Source organism: Tyto alba, unplaced genomic scaffold, assembly GCF_018691265.1.
Source record: "Tyto alba isolate M040663 unplaced genomic scaffold, T.alba_DEE_v4.0 Super-Scaffold_12, whole genome shotgun sequence".
Taxonomy (NCBI): domain Eukaryota; kingdom Metazoa; phylum Chordata; class Aves; order Strigiformes; family Tytonidae; genus Tyto; species Tyto alba.
The window spans coordinates 25,842-51,919 of record NW_024881274.1 but is presented as its reverse complement, the minus strand read 5'-3'; the positions used below and the strand labels follow the sequence as shown (position 1 = coordinate 51,919).

Genomic DNA, 26,078 nt, shown 5'->3' with positions numbered 1-26,078 from the left:
TGTGGCCTACTGTGTAATGAGTTACCTTTTACGTTATTTACAGAATACAGGTATTTTACTGTTTCTGAAAATCATCCTGTTATCAGTTTCCTCAGGGCATCTTTGATCTCCTGGTTCCTCATGCTGTAGATGAGGGGGTTCACTGCTGGAGGCACCACTGAGTACAGAAATGACACCACCAGGTCCAGAGATGGGGAAGAGATGGAGGGGGGCTTCAAGTGGGCAAACATGACAGTGATGAGAAAGAGGGAGAGCACGGCCAGGTGAGGGAGGCACGTGGAAAAGGCTTTGTGCCGTCCCTGCTCAGAGGGGATCCTCAGCACGGCCCTGAAGATCTGCACATAGGAAAAAAGAATGAAAACAAAACACCCAAATCCTAAAGAGGCACTAGCCACAATAATCCCAACTTCCCTGAGATAGGAATTTGAGCAGGAGAGCTTGAGAATCTGGGGGATTTCACAGAAGAACTGGTCCACAGCATTCCCCTGGCAGAGTGGTAGGGAAAATGTGTTGGCCGTGTGCAGGAGAGAATAGAGAACCCCAGTGCCCCAGGCAGCTGCTGCCATGTGGACACAAGCTCTGCTGCCCAGGAGGGTCCCGTATTGCAGGGGTTTGCAGATGGCAACATAGCGATCATAGGACATGACAGTGAGAAGAGAAACTTCTGCTGACAGCAAGAAGAGAAAGAAAAAGAGCTGTGCAGCACACCCCAAGTAGGAGATGTCCCTGGTGTCCCAGAGGGTGTTGGCCATGGCTTTGGGGAGAGTGGTGGAGATGGAGCCCAGGTCAAGGAGGGAGAGGTTGAGGAGGAAGAAGTACATGGGGGTGTGGAGGTGGTGGTCGCAGGCGATGGCGGTGATGATGAGGCCGTTGCCCAGGAGGGCAGCCAGGTAGATGCCCAGAAAGAGCCAGAAGTGCAAGAGCTGCAGCTCCCGTCTGTCTGCGAATGCCAGGAGGAGGAACTCAGTGATGGAGCTGCTGTTTAAAAATTGCTTCCACTGGTCATTGGGCACTGTCCACAGAGAAGAAGACATTGAAATGTTAGTGTAGACTTGTCTGAGATAAAACCTACTTCATATCTCTCAGTGACTGCCTCTCCCTTTTAACCAAGTCCTTCGGCTCTGCTGTGAGCTCTGGAGGAGTCGGTCCTGACAGACAGCCATAGAGAAATCGGAACATGGGTGATCACGGATTAAATCCACTCATGTTCAGCATTTTTGCTAACAATTCACCTTACTGCAAGGCATAGCTGTGGGGATAATGTTTTTTTTTAAACTGTTTTCGTTGCATCACTACACATGAGGAGTGCTTTTAAGGCAGAAATTGATGGCATTTCTGCTGAACTCCTACTGAAACTTTGTGTGTCTTGAGAAATTAAGGGGCTGTCCTGAAATTCAGAGTGAGGAGAGTTGCTCTATCCATCAGCCCTGGTCTCATCTGCCCTGTGCTGGCACCGCTTTGAGCTGGATGATGGAAACTGGACACTGCTGGGACTAGAGGAATCCAGTCTCCAAGTACAGCTCTCCAAAGCCCTCATCCCCTCTCATCACACCTGAGGAGGATCTCAGATCTCCCCTCCCAGCCAGGGACACAGAGGGCTCATTGCAGCTGCCTGTGTGCAGACGCCCAGCAGCATTTCCATGGCCTTAGCACTGAGGTGTTTCCTCCCTGGGGCTGCTGGATAACACAGAGGTGCCCCACGAAAGCAGTGCCCACCTGGAGAGAAACCTGCAGCCCAGCATGAGCCCCTCAGAGCAAGAGTTGAGTGTCTAAAATGGAGGTGTCCTGAAGAGAGAATTGTGTCCTTTGTTTTGCCCTGAGCCCACAGATTATGAGGAGACTTTACCCCCAAGAACACATGTGCACGCCAGGTCCCACAGGGTTGGGCTCAAAACTGCAGCTTAATCCCATCACCCCCCATCCCAGCAAGTCCAGGGATGACAGTAAAGGGAGCAGATACAGGAGGGGGAAAATGGAGAAATACCACACTGCTCATGTTCTTGGAGGCAGAAAGGGACAGGCAGTTGGGTACTGGGTAGTTTCTCAACTTCAAGGGTGAGGCCGCTGGAAAGGTGCCACATGACATTGAGGTAAGAGACTGTGTTGGACAGGGAGGAGATCAGGGGGTTTCTCCATGGAAGGCATCTGCACTACAGGGAATGGCAGGGAGGTGCCAGAATCCCCCCTCCCACAGCGTTCCTGGCAGCAACTCCCTCTCCCTTCATGCCCATATCTCTGGTGCCTGGAGCTGTCCCTCCATGGAGATGTTTCTCTGTCCCCTTATCTTCTCCCTGTCAGTGCTGCCAGCCCCCATCCCACCTGCTGTGTGCTCAGCTCTGCCCTGCGAAACCCTCCTGGCAGCAGGACACTGCTCAGGGACATCTGTCTAGGTGCAGGGGCTCAGGCGCGACCGAGAGTGCTAAAGACAACTGAGATCTGAGTTATTCCACTAGAGTGGAGAAAAAAATCTAGCAATGCCCACCTGGCCAACCAAGAAAAGAAATCTCAAAGAAAAGGTCCTTCCATTTCAAGTAAAAGCAGCCTTGATATCCTTCTGCAGAAAGAACCTCTGCAAAAGCCCTCTGAGTGATCTGGAGCTGTGAGCATCCCTGATCCATGCAGCAGCAGCCTCTGGAGAGCAGAAGGAGCCTGCCCTGGACGGGGTCTCTCCTTCCCCCCACAGCTTCTCCCCACAACGCTGTGGGGAGCTCCCCGAGCAGGCTGAATGTTGACCCTGGCAGGCGGCAGAGTCCCTGCCCCAGCACACAGCCCCTGGGGTGCAGGGACCCTGCTGGGAAGGACAGCCCTGGGCACCCCTGCCTGCACACCCGGCTGCACACCCCTGCAGCTGGCCCTGCCAGAAGGCAGCCCTCATGCCCTGGCCCTCGTAGGGGGCACCAGGGAAGCCCTGCTCGGGAGCACCTCCTCCTCTTCCTCCTCCTCTTCCTCCTCCTCTTCCTCCTCCTCTTCCTCCTCCTTTTCCTCCTCCTCTTCCTCCTCCTTTTCCTCTTCCTCTTCCTCCTCCTTTTCCTCCTCCTCCTCCTCCTCCTCTTCCTCCTCCTCTTCCTCGTCCTCCTTGTCCTCCTCCTCCTCCTCCACCTCCTCCTCCTCCTCCTCCTCCTCCTCCTCCTCCTCCTCCTCCTCCTCCTCCTCCTCCTCCTCCTCCTCCTCCTCCTCCTCCTCTTCCTCGTCCTCCTTGTCCTCCTCCTCCTCCTCCACCTCTTCCTCCTCCTCCTCCTCCTCCTCCTCCTCCTCCTCCTCCTCCTCCTCCTCCTCCTCCTCCTCCTCTAGGCAGGAGGCAGATTCCTGGCGGCTCTGCCACCTTCCCCAGATCCCTCCCTGAGCTGCAGCTGCATTGCCCTGCACCCCCAGACTTACTGTGGCCAGGGCCCTGATGCTTTCTCCTCCTTGGAGCTCTCGGCAGCCTCCCAGCCCAGGCTGCCTTGAAGCTGTGTGTGCCTCGCTGCTCTGCCCTGGGTGCCTGCAGGCAGTACCCTCAGCCCTGCTGCACTTTGCAGAGGAGCTGCTCCTGGGCAGAGTTGTCTCTCTGCAGCGCTGCCCACTTGCCAGGAGCTCCCTCCAGCCCAGGAGCCCGGCCCAGCTCAGCACCACAGCATCAGCCCAAGGCAGTTTAATGACCCCTCAGGAGGGTTTGGTGCCAACTCCATGAACATCAAAGACAAAGAAGCTGAAGAAACCTCTGAAGAATTCAAAGTTATATTCAAACTCCAAAGTTTCTTCTGGCTTTAATTGTTTCCACTGAGGGACACTGTTGACAAAGCCTCCCCAGGGTCCTGTTAGAGCAGAAATCTGAAAGTAGTGATGACTAGTCAGAAACAAAAAGGGAAAGGTGGATCTGATGCTGAGTAAACCTGCATGTGTTGCATAAGCCAAAGTTCCAAGTCCTAAGTCCAATAACAAAATGGCCAAGCCACGATCCCCAGCCCCTGGGAAGGGAGATCCTGTCCCTCCCACATTCCTCAGGGCTCTTCCTGGGGTAGGGGCTATGGAGATGTGCACCTCCCAGGCTCCTGAGGATGCACAAGGAGGCCATGAGGCCCCCATGTTGCAAGGGACTGTGCCTCCTCAGAGGCATCAGTGGCAGGGACAACAGCCATAGACAAAATCGTGATGGGGTTGACTTTTTGGGGGGTTTTCAGCTTTCCCACAGCCCTCTGTCATCTCTGCCACAGGCTGTCCTATGTGGTTGCCTCCCCAGCACCTCTTTCCCTGCAGGCTGTCCTCATCCCACCTGTCTCACCTCACTCCCCCTGAGCACCTTCCTTTCTTTCCTGACATTTCACCATCCTCCCTGGCTCTTCCTTGAAAAACAAAGCCTTGTTCTGATCCGTACTCCTCCTAGGTCATGTGTTGCACCACAGCATTTATCCTGTTGTCCAGTCTGGACTTTCCCATCTGCACAGTATGACGTTATTTCTTTCTCATGCTGTTTTCCACTATGAAGAAAAAGTCCACCGTCTCTCAAACCACCCTTCAAGGTTTCTTGGGCTACTCCCAGACTGTCCCAAGTCTCCACAACACTTAGCCCAGAATGTTTATACCTAAGCACATTGGACATGTGCTTGAGTCCTCTAAACCCCATCTTGGGGTGATGTTTGGGCACTCTCAAAGGTGTTTGGAGATGAAAACATAGTGGTTACAGGTCAAGAAAGATGGAGTGATACTTTTCACCAGGATCTGTATTAGAAGGATAAGCGGCAATGGTGTTAAAGTGAAAGAGGGTAGATTTAGATTTGAAATAAGGAAGAAATGTTTTACAATGAGGATGCTAAGATACTGTAACATGTTGCCTAGAGAAGTTCCAGGGAGGGGCAATTCACCACTTCTCGGGGCAACCCCTTCCAGTGTTTCACCATCCTCATAGTAAAGAATTTCCTCCTTTTATCTAATCTAAATCTACCCTCTTTCAGTTTAAACCCATTACCCTTTGTCCTATCCCTGCAACCCCTGATAAAGAGTCCCTCCCCATCTTTCCTATAGCCCTGTTTAAGTCCTGGAAGGCCACTAGAATTTCTCACTTGGAGCCTTCTCTTCTTCAGTCTGAACAAAACAAACTCTCTCAGCCTGTCCTCACAAGGGAGGTGCTCCCACCCTCCCGTCATCTTCACGGCCTCTTCTGGACCTGCTTGAGCATATCCATGTCCTTTTTATGTTTGGATCACAAGATCTGGAAACCAGACTACAGGGCCGGTCTCATGAGAGCAGAGCAGAATGGGAGAATCCCCACCTTGACCGGCTGGCCACACTTCTCTTGATGCAGCCCAGGACACGGTTGGTTTTCTGGCCTACGAGTGCACATTGTTGGTTCACAGCTAGTTTTCCATGAACTACCACCCCCAAGTCCTTCTCCGCAGGGCTGCTCTCAATCCACTCCTTGCCCAGCATCTATTTGTATGTGAGGTTGTCCCAAGCCATGGGTAGGACCTTGAGCTTGGACTTGTCGAACTTAATGAGGTTTGTATGGGCCCACTTCTCCAGTCTGTCCAGGTTTCTGGGGAACCTCCACTTCTCCAGTCTGTCCAGGTTCCCCCTCCAGCATGTCACCACACCACACAGTTTGGTGTCATCTGTGAACTTGCTGAGGATGCACTCGATCCCACTGTCCATGACAGCGACAAAGATGTCAGTCAATACCAGCCCCAACTCCAAACCCTGAGGAATGACACTCATCTCTGTTCTCTAATTGGATGTTGAGCCTAAGGCCTCAGCTCTTTGAGTGTGACCATCCAACCAATTCTTTATCCACCAAGTGTTCTATCCACTAAATCACTGTCTCTCCAACTTACAGACAAGGATGTCATGTGAGACCGTGTCAAGTGCTTTGCACAAGTCCACGTAGATGATGTCAGTTGCTCTTCCAACTGTTCTTTGGTGAGGTCAGCAACAGGCAAGACGGGTGTGTGTGCATGTCATGTTGGTGTGTATGTCAGTGGGTGTAACTCATGGTTTGAGCCTGGTCAGCAGCCAAACACCACACAGCTCCCACCTGGGAATGGGGAAGGAATCAGAGGGGCAAAGGGAGACTCGTGGGTTGAGATAGAAACAGCTGAATAATGGTAATAAAATAATATGGTGGCAGTATGAACGGGTAATGTACAGTGCAATTGCTCACCGCCTGCCGACTGACACCCAGCCGGCTCCCAGCCAGCGATCCTGAAACACAAAGATGCCTCGACCACAATACCAAAAGTGAGAGCGTGCCCCTTCCTGCCCACCCCTCCTTTATATGGTGAACGTAACGTCACATGTCATGGAATATTGGCCAGTCCAGGCCCGGTGCTCCAGCTGTGTTCCCTCTCTGCTTCTTGTGAGCCTGTGCACAGGCAGGACACGGGGAGCTGGAGAGTCCCTGAAATCTCCGTGTGCATCAGCACTCCTACAGCTACCAAAAAGGAACATGAACTCTATTCCAGTCTGAACCAGGACTGTGTCCACCCCTTGTTCCATATGCTTTGCATTATCCTCGGGTTCCATATTTCCTAATACAGTCTAATTAATTACTGTCCTCTTCCCTGGTCTTAGGCATGTGCACACAGATATAATTCCCTTAGCCCATGGGCCATGGTAAGCCCATACGTGGAATTACCTTTGCCCAAGGACCTGGGTACACTCGGTCCTTGCAGTCTATATACTGCAGAATGTATCGTGAGTTCATTTGGTCCATAGCTTCAGGTTCCATCTGTCACAACAGCCTCTTAATGCAGGAGGAGGGATGCTCAGTTGGTAGGGCAGAGGTGTCCTTGGGCCTGGCAGGAGGATGGCATGCAGTCTCTGTTGCACTTGGAGCTGGTGGTTGATGTATCTGACGCTGTCTGTATTCAGTCTGCAGCAGTCGCTGGGTATCAGTTGCTGAAACCAATCTTGACTTTATCCAAGTTCATGTTTTCCTTCATGAATATGATGCCATTAACATAATACGTGTCAACCATAGCAATGCATTTATAGGGTTGTTTGGTGATTAATGTAATACAGTTTATTGGCTATTTTCACCTAACATTAAGTCCCCTTGAGGCACACATCGGACTTCCTCGTCTTTCTGCATTGCCCACCAAGGGCACCCAGGTCCTTGGGCAAAGGAAATTCCACATATGGGCTTACTTTTACCTGAAGTAGGAATAACCCAAATAGTCTTCCCCAGCATGTTCTTAAGGTGCGCTACCGGGACTCTACCTCCATCTGCAGTATGTAGAATGTTTGACTGGGTAGAGCCATCCTGGTTGGTAGATCCTCTAGTACTGACCAACCAGGTGGCCTTTGCTAAATGTCTGTCCCAGTGTTTAAAAGTTCCTCCTCCCATTGCTCTCAGCATGGTATTTAGTAGCCCATTGTACTGCTCAATTTTCCCCGAGGCTGGTGCATGGTAGGGGATGTGATATACCCCCTCAATACCATGTTCTTTTGCCCAGGTGTTTATGAGATTATTTCGAAAATGAGTGCCATTATCTGACTCAATTCTTTCTGGGGTACCATGTTGCCACAAGACTTGTTTTTCAAGGCCCAGAATAGTGTTCTGGGCAGTGGCATGGGGCATGGCCTATGCTTCCACCCACCCAGTAGTTGCTTTCACCATTGTGAGCGCATAAAATTTGTCAAGCCAAGCATTGTGGAAGCGCAATGTAATCACTCTGCCAGGCCTCCCCATATCTATATTTTAACCATAGCCCTTGATACCAAAGAGGTTTTAACCTCTTGGCTTGCCTGATTGCAGCACGTGTATCACATTCATGGATAACCTGTGTGACAGTTGTCGTGGTTTAAACCTGGTCAGCAGCTAAACGCCACGCAGCTGCTCACCCACCCTCCCCCTACTTGGGAATAGGGAGGGAATCGGAGGGGCAAAGGGAGGCTCATGGGTTGAGATAAAAACAGTTTAATAACAGTAATAGAATAATATGGTGACATAATGAATGGGAAATGTACAATACAGCTGCTCACCACCCACCGACCGACACCCGCCTGCTCCCAGCCAGTGATCCTGAACAGAAAGGCACCTTGGCAACGCTCCCAGAAGTGAGAGCCCCTCCCGGCCCACTCCTGCTTTTATATAGTGAGGGTGACATCACATGACATGGAATATCGGCCAATCCGGGCCCAGCTCTCCAGCTGTGCTCCCCCCACCCCCGCACACAGGCAAGGGCTCTCGGACCTGGAGAGCCTCTGGAATCTCAGTGTGCTTCAGCTCTCCTCCCTCTCCTCCAGCTACCAAACCAACAGGAACGCTATTCCATCCCCAACCAGGACAGGGGCCCTGTGTGTAACTGCGTGTCTGTGTGCCTGTATGCCTGCATGAGAGAAGTGACACGCAGCACAGCTACGAAGTGAGTGCAGAGTTCTGCACTCACTTGTTCCATGTCCTCCACGAGGAGAGCGGCCGGAGGCAAGCGAAGCAAACGAAGTGTATGTCAGATTTTAAAACAGTATTGTTTGAGCCTGTGGTTAACTTTTGGTGCCCCATACACAGACCCGAGGATTTTTCTTGTAATCCAGTCTTTGTTTTGGAATGCTTTGGTTGTGGACAAGACGTCTGGGTGGAATTTGGAGACGATTTCTGGTGTAGTAAATGTCAAGGGAAGTGGTCTGACTGGGACAGAATTGAGCGCTTGGGTCAGCTTAAAAAAACGTATCATGGGAACCTAGGAAACTTACAGAGGCAATAGAAGCAGAATGTGGATAAGCCCTCCAGGCTAACAATATGGGAGGGAAACAGAGTGGGGGTATAGTGAAAAAGAGCCCTCTGGGCTGCATCTTAGCCCATTGGAAGGAAATCGGAGGCACACAAGGTGGAAGTGTGAATAAAAGGACCTTAACTAAATATTGTATCCAGTGGTGGCCCCTGTATAAATTAGATGATGGGGGGGAATGGCCCTTTAACGGAATCTTGAATTATAATACTTTGTTGCAACTGATGTTGTTTTTGAGGAGAGAAGGAAAGTGGGATGAGGTCTTGTATGCAGACACTCTGAAATCACTCCGAGTATCAAACTGATTGTGGATTAAAGAGCCCACAAGACCCAATGGTTTTGGCTCTAGAAAAGGAAAATATGAAAGAAGGATACCCCAGGACAAAATATTTAACCAGTCCCATGCCCCAAATGGTGTTTTGAGGTCACCATGGAAAAGGGTAAGATGGGGAGCTTATAACATGCTTATAGAAAAACCGTTAGGGTTTCATAGCTTCACACAGTGGTTCTTACCCTGGTTGGGAGTTAGTGAGATTGAAAAAGCCATAGTAAATATTTTGGCAAAAATGGAAATAATAGCAAACGCAACTAGTGATGCCCTTGTACATTTAGACCAGGAGGTAAAATCCTTGAAGGGAGTACACTTTCAAAACAGAATGGCTCTAGATATAATCACAGCTCACATGGGAAGGGTGTGCACCTTGATCAATACAAGCTGTTGCATTTATGTAGATGAATCAAGGAGAACAGAGATTGACCTTCAGAAGATTTGGGAACACTCAAAAGTCTTACATCAGGTATCCCTGGATGATACCTCGTATGGGTTTTCTAACCTCTGGGAAAAGCTCACCTCTTGGATACCTAATGTCGCAAAGCTTAAGCAGCTTTTTGTTGTAGTTATCATGATTGTTGTATTAAGATTATTAGTCTGTTGTGTGTTGCAATGTTTTATGTGGATGGATAAACAAACTGGAAATAACGATGAGGAGTGGAAGAAACACAAATTACAGCAAAACATTGAAAATGGCAAGTATTTTGCTAAAAGGAATGCTGTCATATAGCAAAAGAATTTGCACAGGTAAAAGAGAAGGGGGGACTTGATATAAAAAATAAACGCTTAGCAAAATAACTAACAAGTTAACGGGATACTTGGTTGCAAAAGATCTTGAAAGATAACAGGAAACTTCTTTACAAGAGGCCTCCATAGATAACAGGATATCCATCTGTTAATTAAGGCGTCTGCAAAAAGGAGTCATCTGGCTGGAGCCGGTTCTGCAGTTACTGGCTGAGGTAACTCAGCATTCTGGGACAAATATTTAGAGTACATGGTGAAGAAGACCACAAGACTTCCTCCAAAAGACCCCAGCCCACGACCACCGGATGGGAGTAGGCATGTGGCAAGAGGAGGAGACTTAGGATAATGAATTCCCGGAAATAATTACAATAATCACACCTATTCTTAGAAATAATTGTAATAACCCAGCCTATACTAACGAATATGCATGTTTTTGTATCATAAATGATGCCTGCTTCATGATACGGTGTATAAGCTTGGAGGGGAGATCACCCTTGCCCCCAGCACTGCAATAAACATACCTGCTTTATAACTCTGTGAGTTGTAAAGTTTGTATCCGCATGTCAGAAAACAGCATGAGAAAGACATAAGAGAAAAAAGTGCAGCTTGGGTGGTAGAGAATGAGGACAAAGAAAAAGAAAAGTCACCTGAAGGGCAGTGCTGTGCTGCAACAAGTCACCCAGAGGGAGTCTGGAAGAGCCCACAGCTTTGTGTTTCAAGGAACAACCAGGAGGATGGATAGATACTCAGCATTGGTGCGGCCTCACCTTCGATACTGTGTGCAGTTCTGTGCTGCACAGTTTGAGAAGGACGTGAAGGTCCTCGAATGCATCCAGAGGAGGGCAACAAAGCTGGTGACAGGGCTAGAAGGAATGTGTTATGAGGAGTGACTGAGGTGTTTGGGTTTGTCTGGTTTGGAGAGGAGGAGGCTGAGTGACCTCATTGCTCTCTGCAGCTTCCTGAGGGGGGGACATGGAGCGGGAGGTGCTGATCTCTTCTCCCTGGTATCCAGTGATAGGACACGTGGGAACGGTTCAACGCTGAGCCAGGGGAGATTTAGACTGGACATGAGGAAGCATTTGTTTTACCGAGTGAGTGGACAAACACTGGAACAGGCTTCCCAGAGAGGTGGTTGATGTCCCAGGGTGGTCAGTGTTTAAGAGGCATTTGGACAATGCCGTTAATACCATGCTGTAACTTGGTCAGCCCTGAATGGGTCAGGCAGTTGGACTAGATGATCGTTGCAGGTCCCTCCCAACAGAAATAGTCTCGTCTATTCTATTCTCTACCAGTGAGGGCAGTGAAATGCTCAGGTGAGAGCGAGGTGGGGAAGAAAGGCTGATGTTGAGAGTCTGCAGAGAAAGAGCTGCAGGTGTGGGACACTGAGGACAGCCTGTGGGAAAGACAACTGAAGGCTCTGGCAAGGCTAAGAGCCCCCAGCAGAGCCAAAGTCTTTTCCCCCTTGCCTATGGCTGTTGCCTCCATAACTAAGGCCTACCTGGACAAACATTAATCTTAGCGTACCAGGATCTCATGGCCTCCTTGACCCACCCAGGAGACACCCACAGGTGTCATACCATAGTCCTGCCCTTGTCATCGCACATTCCCACATGACACTGCCCCAAGAAGAACTCTGGCCAATGTGTGAGGGACAGGATCTCCCTTCCCAGGGGCTGGGGGTCAGGCTTTGTCACTTTGGCTTAAACACCTGAAGGTTTACTAAGCACCAGAACCACCTTAACATTGTGTTTGTTTGCCTCTCATTGACACCTCCAACTTCCTGCTCTAACCAGCCCCTGGGGAGGTTTTGGTGCTGATGGCCCTCACTGGGACCCATTAACACTCCTTGAAACCTTAGGGGTTGCCTCTGATGTTTACTTCTTTGGATGTTTCTTCAAGCTCCTCTCAGCATCTGAAGCTCATGGTCTCAGCACTGAAGACACCATGGGGCTCATTCAAATGCAAAATGTCTTTCAATTGTTTTCTTCAGTTATCAAGCCTTGGACAGAAGAGGTCTCTGGAGTGTATGTAAAGGGGAACATTTGACTGAGCATTTAATACAGAAGTATTTTTTAGTTTTAAGTTTACTATATTACTTTTTCAGTTTACAGAATAAGTGATTGTATCCTCCTCTGATCTTGATGCAGAGGGTCTCCTAGTGCTGTCAGGATGGGTAGGGCCAGCTCCTCCTGAAGGTCAGACACTGCATGGACAGCCTGATTCCTCACCTCCCCAGCCCTGCCACTTCTCTCATCGTCCCCCTGGCACTTGCAGCACTTCTCCTTCCTTCAGACTTCTGCACCCAGGCCCGCAGCTGGACATTACAGCTCCGCTGCACCAGCTCCCACTGGCTTTCCTCAGAGACCTGGCTGCACACATGCACAGCAGAATTTCTCTTCATTACAAACCAACAGAAGGAAAACGTGGTAAATTTTAAGAAACAATAACCCACACTCCTCAAGTGATGTTAAGGTGAAGCTGCCTTCAATGAGCTTCACCATCCACAGGAGGTAACCTCATGAGCAATGTCTCAGACAGATCCAAGGGAAATGAGAGTTCCAACAACAATGAAGGAGGTGGCTTAAGAGAGAATGAGACTTATGAAAGACAAGGGCAGGCTTCTAAGTCCCTGAAGCTCAGAGCTTCAACCTGGGGTGTTGAAAGATATCTGGGTGAGCAAGGAATAACAGGAAAGGAAAACTAGAGAACATTGGAAACCATATAATCCAGTGAGTGTGCTGAGAAGATGGCTTTAGAGCTGGACAGGGGGTAAAATTAGGGAGGTTAAAGGCACAGTATCCTGGACAGAGTCCTGGCAATGGTAGCACAGGGGAAGGAGCATATGTCTTCTTTTCCTGCAATTAATACACTTCCTAGAATTTCCCATGAAGTCATGGTGGAAAAACATCACCACTTTATTAAATTTTTATATCATCTCAGAGGATGAGAAAGTGCTCAGGTGGGGTTTTTTTTTGTTTTTTTTTTTTTTTTTTGTTTGTTTTTTTTTTTTTTTTTTTGTTTTGTTTTTTTTTTTTTTTTTTTTTTTAAAAGTGTCAGGCAGCTCTTCCCACTTCTGTGGAGTTCATCTGTCTGACCATGAACATCGAGTGTCCCTTGCAGACACCCCAATGTATCTGATGTATTTCCCTGGGACTGGCTGCTGTTAAACAAGAAAGGAGCTAAACAAAGACAAACTTGGAGGAAACGAGCACAGAGAATTTAAACATTTGAAATTTTATTAAAACATATCCTTTGCTTTCCATATTTCCTAATTCCCTCTTTGATTCATTTTATTGACAGCTTCTAAATATTTCTGTCATACACAGGCCTGCAGTATAAAAGAAAGATATTTTTCTGTCTTGCAGAGATCCCAGCACACTAAAACCGCTCCCCACCCAAAAGCATCCAGGCCACGACTCACTCTCTGCACATAGAGGGTCACCCACTAAGGTGGCAGGTCTTCTCACCTGATACAGGGGAGCTGGGTGACAGACCTCAGTGAAACACCTTGGGATTGGGTGGCAGATTTGCACTTGTCTCAACACATCTGTGTCTACTCAAAGGGGTCTCTGGATCATCCATGAACACTCCCTTTTTATTTCCCACAAGGGTAACTGTAGAGTGACTCCTTTTTAAGTGAAGAAAATTAGGAAACTTGTCTCCCCCAACATCAGACACCTCCGTGCAGATGTCTATGTCAAATTAAGTTTCCTAGACCTCCCTTTCTACTCAATGCAGAGACAGGAGTTGTCTCAATAGAGGTTTCTGGAGATCCTTTTCCTGATGACCGGAGAATGTTCCGGAAGGGATCCCATATGTCCTGGGTCACCCTTCCAAGTGCCCCATGGGTACTTCAGCTACCCCAGGGCATCTCAGAGAGCAACAGCTGATGAATGTGGGCAAAGGAACTACTTGAATGAATTTGCTCCATCACCTTCCCAGGGACTGAGATGTGTCTGACCAGCCTGTGGTTCCATGGATGCTTGTTCTTGCCCTGCATGAAAATGGGTGCACTGCCTGCCTTTGCCCAGTCACCAGAGAACTCCCTGTTTACCCTGACATTTCAAAAGTGACCAGGAGCAGCCTTGCAATGACACCAGCCAGCTCTCCCAGCACCCTTGGGCACATTCCCTCTGGTCCCATGGAACCTGTGTGTGCCCAAGTACTGTAAGTGCTCCCCAGGCACATCTTCCTCTGCCATGGGGGCAGCCCTGCTAGCACAGATGTTGGGACCAGGGAGGTCATGGTGGCAGATCTTACAGGGAGAAGAAGATGGGAAAACAAGGATTTCTTCAGCATTTTCTAGGTCTTTGCCACAACACATGCTGCCCCACTGAGCCATGAGACTCTATTTTCCTAAGCTGACTCCTTGTTCTGCCAGTGAATTCAGAGAAAGCCTTCTGCTTGCTATCCCCATTCCTTGCTAATTCCAGCTCTGGCTGAGCTTTGGCATTCCTGCCTCCACCCCTGTACCCCAAGGCCATCTCTGTATCTGTCTCTTGGACAACCTGTTCCCTCTTCCACCCTTGTGCAATGCCTTCTGGTGTTTGATCTCTTCAGCCAGAAAATCCCTGCCCAACCCTACTATGCTCCAGCTAGGCTCCGCTCAAATCCCAGCACATCAGACTGATGTGTTTGTTGGCTTTGATGTTGTTGTCCACAAAGTTCCAAGATCTTTGGCTCCATGAATCTTGGCTCTCCGGGATCCCACCAAGCAGATGCTCAACCCTGTGAATGTGCTGTGCTGCAGAGCAAGGCTGTGATTCTGCTGTTTGTCTTTTTCCCCTGCCATGGTCACTGCAGCCATGTCTGTCCTCAGCATTCACGTCCTCATCCAGTTCTGCATTGTGCGTGAGTGTCAGAGTCCAGCCCTAGCCAGTCATCGACTGCCTGTGCCAGAAAAGGGAGGGCTGGGGCAGGTGCCAGGGACCTGTCTGGGTGCTGGCTCTGAGGAACCCTCTGTTACAGCCACCCAACCAGCTGCAGCAGGCAGGAGGGCAGGCCATGCTCAGGGACACCGTGCTCAGCCCTATCTCCTCTGGAGCAGACCTGGCACCGAGCAGCATGTCACCTCAGAACCACACCTGGGACTTCACCTCGGAGGGGGCTCACCCGGAGAGAAGTGCCCAGGAGTGAGCCAATACCCAGGCTGTGTGAGGGCTGATCAGGTTCCCGGAGGCCAAGACAGCAAAGGAACCAAGTGATTTAAAAGTGCTGTGAGGGTGAATCACAGTGGAGGAGGTTGAAGTCCCACTGTCAACTGGAAGAAGAGCCTGTATGAGCAAGAGTGGACAGACACCCAAACAGCGGTTGTCTGAAACAAAGGGAGACAAATCCCATTTGCGATTGGAGTTCACATGAACTGGGAATACACCAGAAACTCCTTGCTGTCCACGAACACTGGGATTGTATGCAAGTCAGAGGTGTCATTCAGCTTCCTTGATTCCCAAACCCTACGTGTAGGAGCTTCGGGGTGCAGACCATGGCCTTTGAGGGTGTTAAAGCTGGATGCAGGGAGCTTCAGTGGTAACGTAGAGCTGCCTGAGGCAGTGGGTCCAGGCTCCCCTTGCAGTCAGTGGAGTGGAGGAGACGTTCACCTGACTTGCCTTCACTGGTCACGTAAACACAGGAGAATCCGGGCCCCATAAACATCTGTTGTGTCATCAGCTGATCAGGTATCAGACAGGACATCATAGGATAAGATCACTGAGGCTCAGCATAGACCTCGGGAGGTGTATGGGTGTCTTAGTTTGGGCTGAAATAGAGTTAATATTCCTTTTCAGGGACTAGATGAGTGCTGTGTTTTGGATTTAGCTTTGGGTTTGGTATGAGAAGAATGCTGATAGCACACTGATGTTTTCAGCTGCTGCTGAGACTTCAAGGACTCTCCCACTCTCCATGTCCTGCCCGTGCGCAAGGGCACAGGGAGCAGGGAGGGAGCACAGCCGGAGCACCTGACCCTAACTGGCCAGTGAAATATTCCATATCATGGAACTTCATGCTCACTATATAATGAGGGGTGGTTGGGAAGGAGGGCTCTCGCTTCCGGGATTGCGATTGTGGGATCTTGGTATCTCGGGGTCGATGGCCGGGAATGGGATGGATATTGGTTAGCGGGTGGTGAGCAATTACGCTGTACATTGCCTGTTTATATATTTCTTTTTTGTTTTCCCCCTATCATCGTTATTGTTCTCATTTTATTGCCATTATTAAACTGTTCTTATCTCAGCCAGCGAGTCTCCCTTCATCCCTCTAATACTCTCCCCCATTCCCAGGTGGGGAGAGGGAAGGGAGGGTGATTAGCTGCGGTGGTTGGTTGCCGATCAGGCCCAAACCACAGCAATGGGAAACCCCTCTGCTCAAAGCAGGGTCAGGTATATGGTGAGACTTGGCTTCCTAGACCTTGGTCCATCCGGGTCTAGAAAACCTGTAAGGATGGAGGACTTCACAGCCTCTCAGGGTGGCCAGTGCTTGTTCCAAGGCTTGGCTAGCCTCATGGGGAGGAAGGTGAAGCCCCCCTTGCTATGCTGTGCCCCTCAGCTATCCCTTCTCCAGGCTGAGGAAGCCTGTCAAGAGGAACCCTGTCACTGAACAGACGCTTGGGAGAACTGGTTAGTAAAGCCTAAAGCAAGGAAGGTGTTGACTCGCTCATCCCCACCTGTCTCTGCTGCTATGAAACCCCCTCCCCATTCATCAGCAACTGGCATGTGCCTTGTTCAGTCTTTTACTGCAAACGCAGGGACTGAAGCTCTTCATTTTGCTCTGGATGTTGCCTGCAGCCGCCCTCAGCTCCAGGGGAGCTTTGGATTTCCTAAACACATACCCTCACACTCAGGACTTATTTCTAAATTCATCCTTCATTGCCTGTCCTTGCTTCCACTTCTTGAACATTGGGCTGTGGCTCCCACCCGTGACCCATCCCTGCACCAGTGCAGCCCCACTGCTCAACACATGCCCCCACAGTCCCCCCTCAACTGACACTGCACAGGACAGGGTGTATTTGGAGTGAGGAAACATCCCCCACGGGATCCCCTAGCCAAGATCTCATCATCCATCCCTACCAGCCATCATGCTTTTGCAACTCACCCATTTCCCATTCCTTCCCAAGCCCCAACCGTGTCCCGCACAAGGGTTCACAGACAGCCCTGCTCTGGGGTCTGCCAAGGTCTGGGCAAGAAGAGAGGCTGGGGCAGGGCTGGCTCTTCCCCCGCCACAGGCACCAGGACCAGCAGGAGGAAGGAGATGGCCACAGAGCAAAAACACCCATAAACTGGATCAACTGGCCAGAGCTGGAAATGGCTGATGGGAGAGGCTGGGGGGTGATAACTGCCCCGAGACACCTTGTCTGTCTGTCTGTGCCACCAAGGGCACAGACCAGCCTCCTCTCTCTTGCACCTGCAGGTCTCAGCTCCCTTCCAGGAGACTGGGCTCTGTCCCACACACCCACTGGATTGTGTCCTCACGCTGCGTGGTCACACAGCTCACTGAACATTGTTGTTCTCCTCTCCTAGGCAAATTTACAGTGCAGACCAGCCCCTCCCCAGCTCTCCCCATCTCCCCTGCCTGCTCCCCAGCTCAGCCCCACAGAGAAGCCCAGTCTGGGATGCAGGGTGCTGTAGAGCTCTGGGAACTCACCCCACAGCCCCAGCCCCTCTGAAGGGCAGAGCAGCTGCTGGGGAGCAGAGAGGGCTCTCAGCCTCCCCATCAACCCCAGGGATGGAGACTTATCATGGCACAAGGCAATGGAGGTCATTGAAAGTGCAGAACCCCTGGTCTCAGGTCCAGGATATGGCCCCACAGACTGACTCTGTCCTCTCAGAGCCAGCTTCTCTGCTCCCAGGCCAGCACAAATGTCCAGGAACAGTGACAGGAAGTGTCAGATCATCCTGCTGCAAGAAGGTACATGCTTAAAAAGGTTTCTTTTTTTCATGGATGCCTCCCTGCAGGCAAAGAAATGCTCCCTTGCTCTTCTCCAGAGCCATCCCAGCTCCCTAGAGAGCCTGTAGGAGACTGTGTAGGACTTTGTTTGTCTCAACATCGCTGCTGCACCACTACCACTTCCTGGCCTCCGCATCCTGTTGATGCAACAGAGTACGCCTTGAAGGAGACGGGTAGTCCCCGAAGAAACCACGACGTCTGCCCGAAGCGCAAATAACAACATCCCTGGCAGTACCAGCCAGACTGTACCTGCGCGTGAGCCGGGTCGGGAGGAAATTGAGGCGAGGAAGATGTGCAGAGGCTGAAGGCACCGTGGGCCGACCCTCGCCAGCGAGACCACCATGACCACCTGGGCATGCGCGCATGGAGGTCCACGGGGCGGCACATATTACAACGAGCTCTGTGGAAATGGGCAGACTTTTCCAGGAAATCGTGGGGACTAAGGCGATAAAAGGACTGCGTACTCTGTACTGAGGGGCGTTTTTTGTGTGCGGGCGTTTTGCGTGCGGGCGTTTTGTGTGCGCGTGTGTATGTGTGTGCATGTGTGGGCTCCCAAAACGTCTCTCTTGTGGACTTCGGCGGAGCTTGGAGCTTGGACCATCATCGATTGCACCGAGACTGAGCCAACGGGACATCGCGGGCTCGTGGTGGTGGTGATTAATCTTGCCGCATCTCTACCGTTTTCTAGTTTAGGGATTCTGACTTCCTCTTCCTCTTTCTCCCTGTCCTATCGCTCTTACCAGCCGTTTGTTTAATAAAGATCACAAGGTTGCCCGGCATCTGACCTCGTTTGTGTCTTAATCTCGCTCTTGGGATCGTTTAAGAACCCTCCCTGATATCAAATCGGGACATCCCCGATATCGGATTGGGACAGAGCCTTCCTCCACATGACCATGTCCATGCTGTCCTGCCCAGCCATTCCTGGCTCCCTCCCTGTGCTCCCTGCAGGGCCCCAAGATGGCGGTGCTGCTCTGCAGAGCAAGAGGACTATGGTGCCCTGGGGACACCGGGTGACCCTCCACTGGCTGTGCAGTTGGCAGTGCAAAACAGACCCAGACAGACACTATTCACTCCTGCTGAGGCCCTTTCCATCTTCCCTTGATGGCTCAAGGGCCAAGGACGGGACTGGGCAGGACCATGACATGTGCCCAATGGCACAAAAGTCAAGGGAGGGCTGCACTCAATCCAGCCCAAGGGATTTCCAAGAGGGTATCTTGAACCACTCTCCAGTCTGGTGTCCCTTTGCCTCCCGGCTCCTCACAAATTCTCCTGGAATTGCAAGGCCCTTGTTAGCCCATGGTGTCCACAGGTTCACATTTTCCTCCAGGAGACTCCTCCTTGGATGGTTACTCACTGGAGAAGGTACCACTCACTGCCCATGCACACTCACACATCGTTCCTGGAGATCACTTAAGCTTTCCTGGAAACTCCTAGTACCTCTCCAGGATGGCATCAGCCATTAGCCCTTGTAGCTGGGATAGCAACAGGAAGGTTGTTGTCAAAAAATCAAAGACCAGTTCCTGTATGCATGGACATATGTAATCAAGGAGGGAGGTTTTGTCCACCACTTGGTCCCTAACAGGTAACCTTGGGACACTGAGTTTATCTCCCGGAAGTCATCAAGCACCTCAGAAGAGGAGAAGTCCTTTTGAAGGAGCAGCTCCTTGGGTGTATTCCCAACACCAGATTTGGAAGAGGATTCCAGCCTTCTGGCCCTGCCCTGAGGAGCCCCTTTGGTTATGGGGGTACTGGCATGGAGGTCAGCTCTGACACCGTGCTTCCCATGGCCTGCTCCTGCCTGCAGCCACAGGGATGCCACTGTGGACACATGGGGACTGTCAAAAGCTACACAGGAGCTTGGTGGTGACACAACTGCCAGGGCACAGCGGGATGGTGTAGAAGTGAGGAGACCCCAGCACTGCAAAGACCACGTGCTGCTGCTGTCCTTGGCCGTGGATCCAGGGAAGCAGCAGCCCAACTGCCAGGCAGCAGAGAGGCAGTGCCCACTGAGGCAGCAAGGGACAGCCCCGAGGGCCACTGGGGCTGCTCCTCCATGGGGCAGCTGGGCCCTGGGCTCCTGAAGCCCTTCTGCCTGCTGGGGCTGGGCCCCAAGCTCCAGAGGAGAGCTGAGACATGAGAGGGGAGGCATATGATTGTGTTCTGGCTATGCAAAGAGTCTGCTTCCGTATGTACATTAGGTTTAATAGAAAAAAAAAACAGTTCTAAGCCTAAGAAGAAGTTGTGTGAGTAAAACATAATTACAGTTAATATTATGTTTAACAAACAAATAGAAAATAATGATTTAGAAGAACAAAAGATAGGATGAGATTTTACTGAATTCCTGGGAATTATATGACGATGGTGGTCAAATTATTAATGCTGGAATAATATGTATTCATATACTTTCCTCAGGGCATCCTTGATGTCCTCGTTCCTCATGCTGTAGATGAGGGGGTTCACTGCTGGAGGCACCACTGAGTACAGAAATGACACCACCAGGACCAGGGATGAGGAGAAAATGGAGGAGGGCTTCAGGTAGGCAAACATGGCAGTGCTGAAATAAAGGGAGATGACTGACACATGAGGGAGGCACGTGGAAAAGGCTTTGTGCCGTCCCTGCTCAGAGGGGATCCTCAGCACGGCCCTGAAGATCTGCACATAGGACAGCATGATGAAAATAAAACAATACAAAAATAAGCAGGCAGTAACCACAATTATCGCAACTTCCTGAGGTAAGAGTAAGAGCAGGAAAGCTTGAGGATCTGGGGGATTTCACAGAAGAACTGGTCCACAGCATTACCTTGGCAGAGTGGTAGGGAAAATGTGGTGGCAGTGTGTAGGAGAGAATTGAGCAGCCCAGTGCCCCAGGGAGCTGCTGCCATGTGGACACAAGTTCTGCTGCCCCGGAGGGTCCCGTAGTGCAGGGGTTTTCATATGGCAACGTAGCGGTCATAGGCCATGACGGTAAGAATATAAAACTCTGCTGAAATGAAAAAGACAAACAGAAATACCTGTGAAGCACATCCCAAGTAGGAGATGTCTCTGGTGCCCCAGAGGGCATTGGCCATGGCTTTGGGAACAGTGGTGGAGATGGAGCCCAGGTCGAAGAGAGAGAGGTTGAGGAGGAAGAAGTACGTGGGGGTGTGGAGGTGGTGGTCACAGGCGATGGCGGTGATGATGAGGCCGTTGCCCAGGAGGGCAGCCAGTTAGATGCCCAGGAAGAGCCAGAAGTGCAAGAGCTGCAGCTCCCGTGTGTCTGTGAATGCCAAGAGGAGAAATTTGGTGATGGAGCCGCTGTTGGACATTTGTTCACTCCAGGCAAGGGCATTGAAAGAGAAGACATTGAAAATTTAGGACAGATTTCTTTTACTGAATCTTATGCTATTTCCCAAAAAGTCCCCTCAAACTTATTTCTTGTTCTTTGAGGGGAAATTCATTCAATCCATTTGGGTGAGCTCAGGTTTCTGCTGGTGCTGAAGGCACATGCTATGAATGTGCAGAAATCCTCATCTTTTACATCATTCTCAGACTGAACACAGAGCAGCCCTGACACACAAAAACAGTCCCTGTTCCCTAGTGCAGAGTCAGGAGAATGAAGGGGGTTTATCTGACTGTCTGCTGCCTGGAGCTGTGCCTGCCAAGAGCCACTTCTCTGTCCTGATGTCACTTTCTTGTCAGTGCTTCCAGCCCCTCCCCCCCCCCCCCCCCCCCCCGTGTGCTCAGCTCTTCCCTGCAGATCCCTCCTGGCATCAGGACACTGCCCAGGGGCAGATCTGTGTGTACAAGTCCTAAGGAGTAGATGAGATAAGCATCGATTCTCCAAGCAAAGGAGATACTGGTGCTGTTGTAGGTATAGGAACGGGTGAAGGCACTTTATGAGGTTTCTGGCAGTTCTGTTGATCACATAGTATAGTGGTTCTGGAGTGTCAGTGCCTTATTCAAAGTTGACAGCCCCTTTCCCTTAGAAGAAAGCTGAAATCACAGACCCTGGAAATGTCCCCATCTTTTAGGTAGGTCCTGCCTTTAATTTCCCTTTAAAAAGCTGCCTCTCTCAGTGTCTTGGTGCTGATCTGGAGCTGTGAGCATCCCTGATCCAAGAAGCAGCAGCCTCTGGAGAGCAGAAGGAGCCTTCCCTGGCGGGGGTCTCTCCTTCCCCCCACAGCTTCTCCCCACAGTGCCGTGGGGAGCTCCCCGGGCAGGCTGAGTGCTGACATTGGCAGGTGGCAGAGTCCCTGCCCCCGCACACAGCCCCTGGGGTGCAGGGACCCTTCTGGGAAGGACAGCCCTGGGCACCCCTGCCTGCACACCCAGCTGCACACCCCTGCAGCCAGCCCCGCCAGAAGGCAGCCCTCATGCCCTGGCCCTCGCAGGGGGCACCAGGGAAGCCCTGCTCGGGAGCACCTCCTCATCGTCGTCGTCCTCCTCCTCCTCCTCTAGGCAGGAGGCAGATTCCTGGCGGCTCTGCCATCTTCCCCAGATCCCTCCCCGAGCTGCAGCTGCATTGCCCTGCACCCCCAGACTTACTGTGGCCAGGGCCCTGACGTTTGCTCCTCCTTGGAGCTCTCGGCAGCCTCCCAGCCCAGGCTGCCTTGAAGCTGTGTGTGCCTCGCTGCTCTGCCCTGGGTGCCTGCAGGCAGTGCCCTCAGCCCTGCTGCGCTTTGCAGAGGAGCTGCTCCTGGGCAGAGCTGTCTCTCTGCAGCGCTGCCCACTTGCCAGGAGCTCCCTCCAGCACAGGAGCCCGGCCCAGCTCAGCACCACAGCAACAGCACAAGGCAGTTTAATGACCCCTCAGGAGGGGTTGGTGCCAAGTCCATCAACCTCAGGCACAGAGAGAAGCCAAAGAAACCTCCGAAGAAGTCAAACTGAAACTCTTAAGTTTCTTGTGGTTTTAATGGGTCCCACTGAGGAACACAGTTTACAAAGCCTCCTCAGGGTCCCGTTAAAGCAGAAATCTGGAGGCAGTGATGACAGGTCAGGAAAAGCAAGGGAAAGGTGTCTCTGATGTTGAGTAAACCTAATGTCTTGCATTAAGGCAAAGGGCCAGGCCCTGTGCCCATTAACCAAATGGCCAAGCCATGATCCCCAGCCCCTGGGAAGGAAGATCCTGTCCCTCCCACATTCCTCAGGGCTCTTCCTGGGGTAGGGGGTATGGAGATGTGCACCTCCCAGGGCCCTGAGGATGCACAAGGGGGCCATGAGGCCCCCGTGCTGCAAGGGACTGTGCCTCCTCACAGGCATCAGTGGCAGAGACAACAGCCATAGCCAAAATCTTGATGGGGTTGACTTTTTTGGGGGTTTTCAGCTTTCCCACAGCCCTCTGTCATCTCCACCACAGGCTGTCCTATGTGGTTGCATTCCCTGCGCCTCTTTCCCTGCAGGCTGTCCTCATCCTCCCAGCTGTCTCACCTCTCTCCCACCTGAGCCTCTTCCTTCATTTCCTGATCTCTCGCCATCCTCCCTGGCTCTTGCTTGAAACACAAAGCCTTGGGCTGATCCAGACTCTTTCTGAGTGATGTGTTGTACCGCAGCACTGCCCTTGGAGTGAGACTGTTTTCTAATTTCTTCTTTGATTCATTTTATTGACAGCTTCTAGATATTTCTGTCATACTCAGGCCTGCAGTATAAAATAAAGATATTTTTCTGTCTTGCAGAGATCCCAGCACACTAAAACCGCTCCCCACCCAAAAGCATCCAGGCCACGACTCACTCTCTGCACATAGAGGGTCACCCACTAAGGTGGCAGGTCTTCTCACCTGATACAGGGGAGCTGGGTGACAGACCTCAGTGAAACACCTTGGGATTGGGTGGCAGATTTGCACTTGTCTCAACACATCTGTGTCTACTCAAAGGGGTCTCTGGATCATCCATGAACACTCCCTTTTTATTTCCCACAAGGGTAACTGTAGAGTGACTCCTTTTTAAGTGAAGAAAATTAGGAAACTTGTCTCCCCCAACATCAGACACCTCCGTGCAGATGTCTATGTCAAATTAAGTTTCCTAGACCTCCCTTTCTACTCAATGCAGAGACAGGAGTTGTCTCAATAGAGGTTTCTGGAGATCCTTTTCCTGATGACTGGAGAATGTTCCGGAAGGGATCCCATATGTCCTGGGTCACCCTTCCAAGTGCCCCATGGGTACTTCAGCTACCCCAGGGCATCTCAGAGAGCAACAGCTGATGAATGTGGGCAAAGGAACTACTTGAATGAATTTGCTCCATCACCTTCCCAGGGACTGAGATGTGTCTGACCAGCCTGTGGTTCCATGGATGCTTGTTCTTGCCCTGCATGAAAATGGGTGCACTGCCTGCCTTTGCCCAGTCACCAGAGAACTCCCTGTTTACCCTGACATTTCAAAAGTGACCAGGAGCAGCCTTGCAATGACACCAGCCAGCTCTCCCAGCACCCTTGGGCACATTCCCTCTGGTCCCATGGAACCTGTGTGTGCCCAAGTACTGTAAGTGCTCCCCAGGCACATCTTCCTCTGCCATGGGGGCAGCCCTGCTAGCACAGATGTTGGGACCAGGGAGGTCATGGTGGCAGATCTTACAGGGAGAAGAAGATGGGAAAACAAGGATTTCTTCAGCATTTTCTAGGTCTTTGCCACAACACATGCTGCCCCACTGAGCCATGAGACTCTATTTTCCTAAGCTGACTCCTTGTTCTGCCAGTGAATTCAGAGAAAGCCTTCTGCTTGCTATCCCCATTCCTTGCTAATTCCAGCTCTGGCTGAGCTTTGGCATTCCTGCCTCCACCCCTGTGCCCCAAGGCCATCTCTGTATCTGTCTCTTGGACAACCTGTTCCCTCTTCCACCCTTGTGCAATGCCTTCTGGTGTTTGATCTCTTCAGCCAGAAAATCCCTGCCCAACCCTACTATGCTCCAACAAGGCCCTGCTCAGCTCCCAGCACATCAGACTGATGTGTTTCTTGGCTTTGATGTTGTTGTCGACAAAGATCCAAGATCTTTGGCTCCATGGATCTTGGCTCTCCGGGATCCCACCAAGCAGATGCTCAACCCTGTGAATGTGCTGTGCTGCAGTGCAAGGCTGTGATTCTGCTGCTTGTCTTTTTCCCCTGCCATGGTCACTGCAGCCATGTCTGTCCTCAGCATTCACATTCTCATTCAGTTCTGCATTGTGCGTGAGTGTCAGAGTCCAGCCCTAGCCAGTCATCGACTGCCTGTGCCAGAAAAGGGAGGGCTGGGGCAGGTGCCAGGGACCTGTCTGGGTGCTGGCTCTGAGGAACCCTCTGTTACAGCCACCCAACCAGCTGCAGCAGGCAGGAGGGCAGGCCATGCTCAGGGACACCGTGCTCAGCCCTATCTCCTCTGGAGCAGACCTGGCACCGAGTAGCATGTCACCTCAGAACCACACCTGGGACTTCACCTCGGAGGGGGCTCACCCGGAGAGAAGTGCCCAGGAGTGAGCCAATACCCAGGCTGTGTGAGGGCTGATCAGGTTCCCGGAGGCCAAGACAGCAAAGGAACCAAGTGATTTAAAAGTGCTGTGAGGGTGAATCACAGTGGAGGAGGTTGAAGTCCCACTGTCAACTGGAAGAAGAGCCTGTATGAGCAAGAGTGGACAGACACCTAAACAGCGGTTGTCTGAAACAAAGGGAGACAAATCCCGTTTGCGATTGGAGTTCACATGAACTGGGAATACACCAGAAACTCCTTGCTGTCCATGAACACTGTGATTGTATGTAAGTCAGAGGTGTCATTCAGCTTCCCTGATTCCCAAACCCTACGTGTAGGAGCTTCGGGGTGCAGACCATGGCCTTTGAGGGTGTTAAAGTTGGATGCAGTGAGCTTCAGTGATAACGTAGAGCTGCCTGAGGCAGTGGGTCCAGGCTCCCCTTGCAGTCAGTGGAGTGGAGGAGACGTTCACCTGACTTGCCTTCACTGGTCACGTAAACACAGGAGAATCCGGGCCCCATAAACATCTGTTGTGTCATCAGCTGATCAGATGTCAGACAGGACATCATAGGATAAGATCACTGAGGCTCAGCATAGACCTCGGGAGGTGTATGGGAAACCCCTCTGCTCAAAGTAGGGTCAGGTATATGGTGAGACTTGGCTTCCTAGAACTTGGTCAATACAGGTCTCAAAAACTTGCAGGGATGGAGGACTTCACAGCCTCTCAGGGTGGCCATTGCTTGTTCCAAGGCTTGGCTAGCCTCATGGGGAGGAAGGTGAGGCCCCCTTTGCTATGCTGTGCCCCTCAGCCATCCCTTCTCCAGGCTGAGGAAGCCTGTCAAGGGGAGGCCTGTCACTGAGCAGAGACTTGGGAGAACTGGTTAGTAAAGCCTAAAGCAAGGAAGGTGTTGTCTCGCTCATCCCCACCTGTCTCTGCTGCTATGAAACCCCC

General features: G+C 51.2%; 1 protein-coding gene across 1 annotated transcript; it reads right to left on the bottom strand.

The window, feature by feature from the left end:
* Positions 1-71: 71 nt before the first annotated feature.
* LOC122152777 (olfactory receptor 14A16-like) lies at positions 72-23,168 on the bottom strand. Its single transcript, XM_042787086.1, has 2 exons — positions 23,122-23,168; positions 72-1,056 (listed from the first exon to the last, which is right to left on the bottom strand). Exons 1-2 carry the CDS (start codon positions 23,166-23,168, stop codon positions 72-74), a joined length of 1,032 nt encoding a protein of 343 aa, XP_042643020.1.
* Between the last annotated feature and the right edge of the window lie 2,910 nt (positions 23,169-26,078).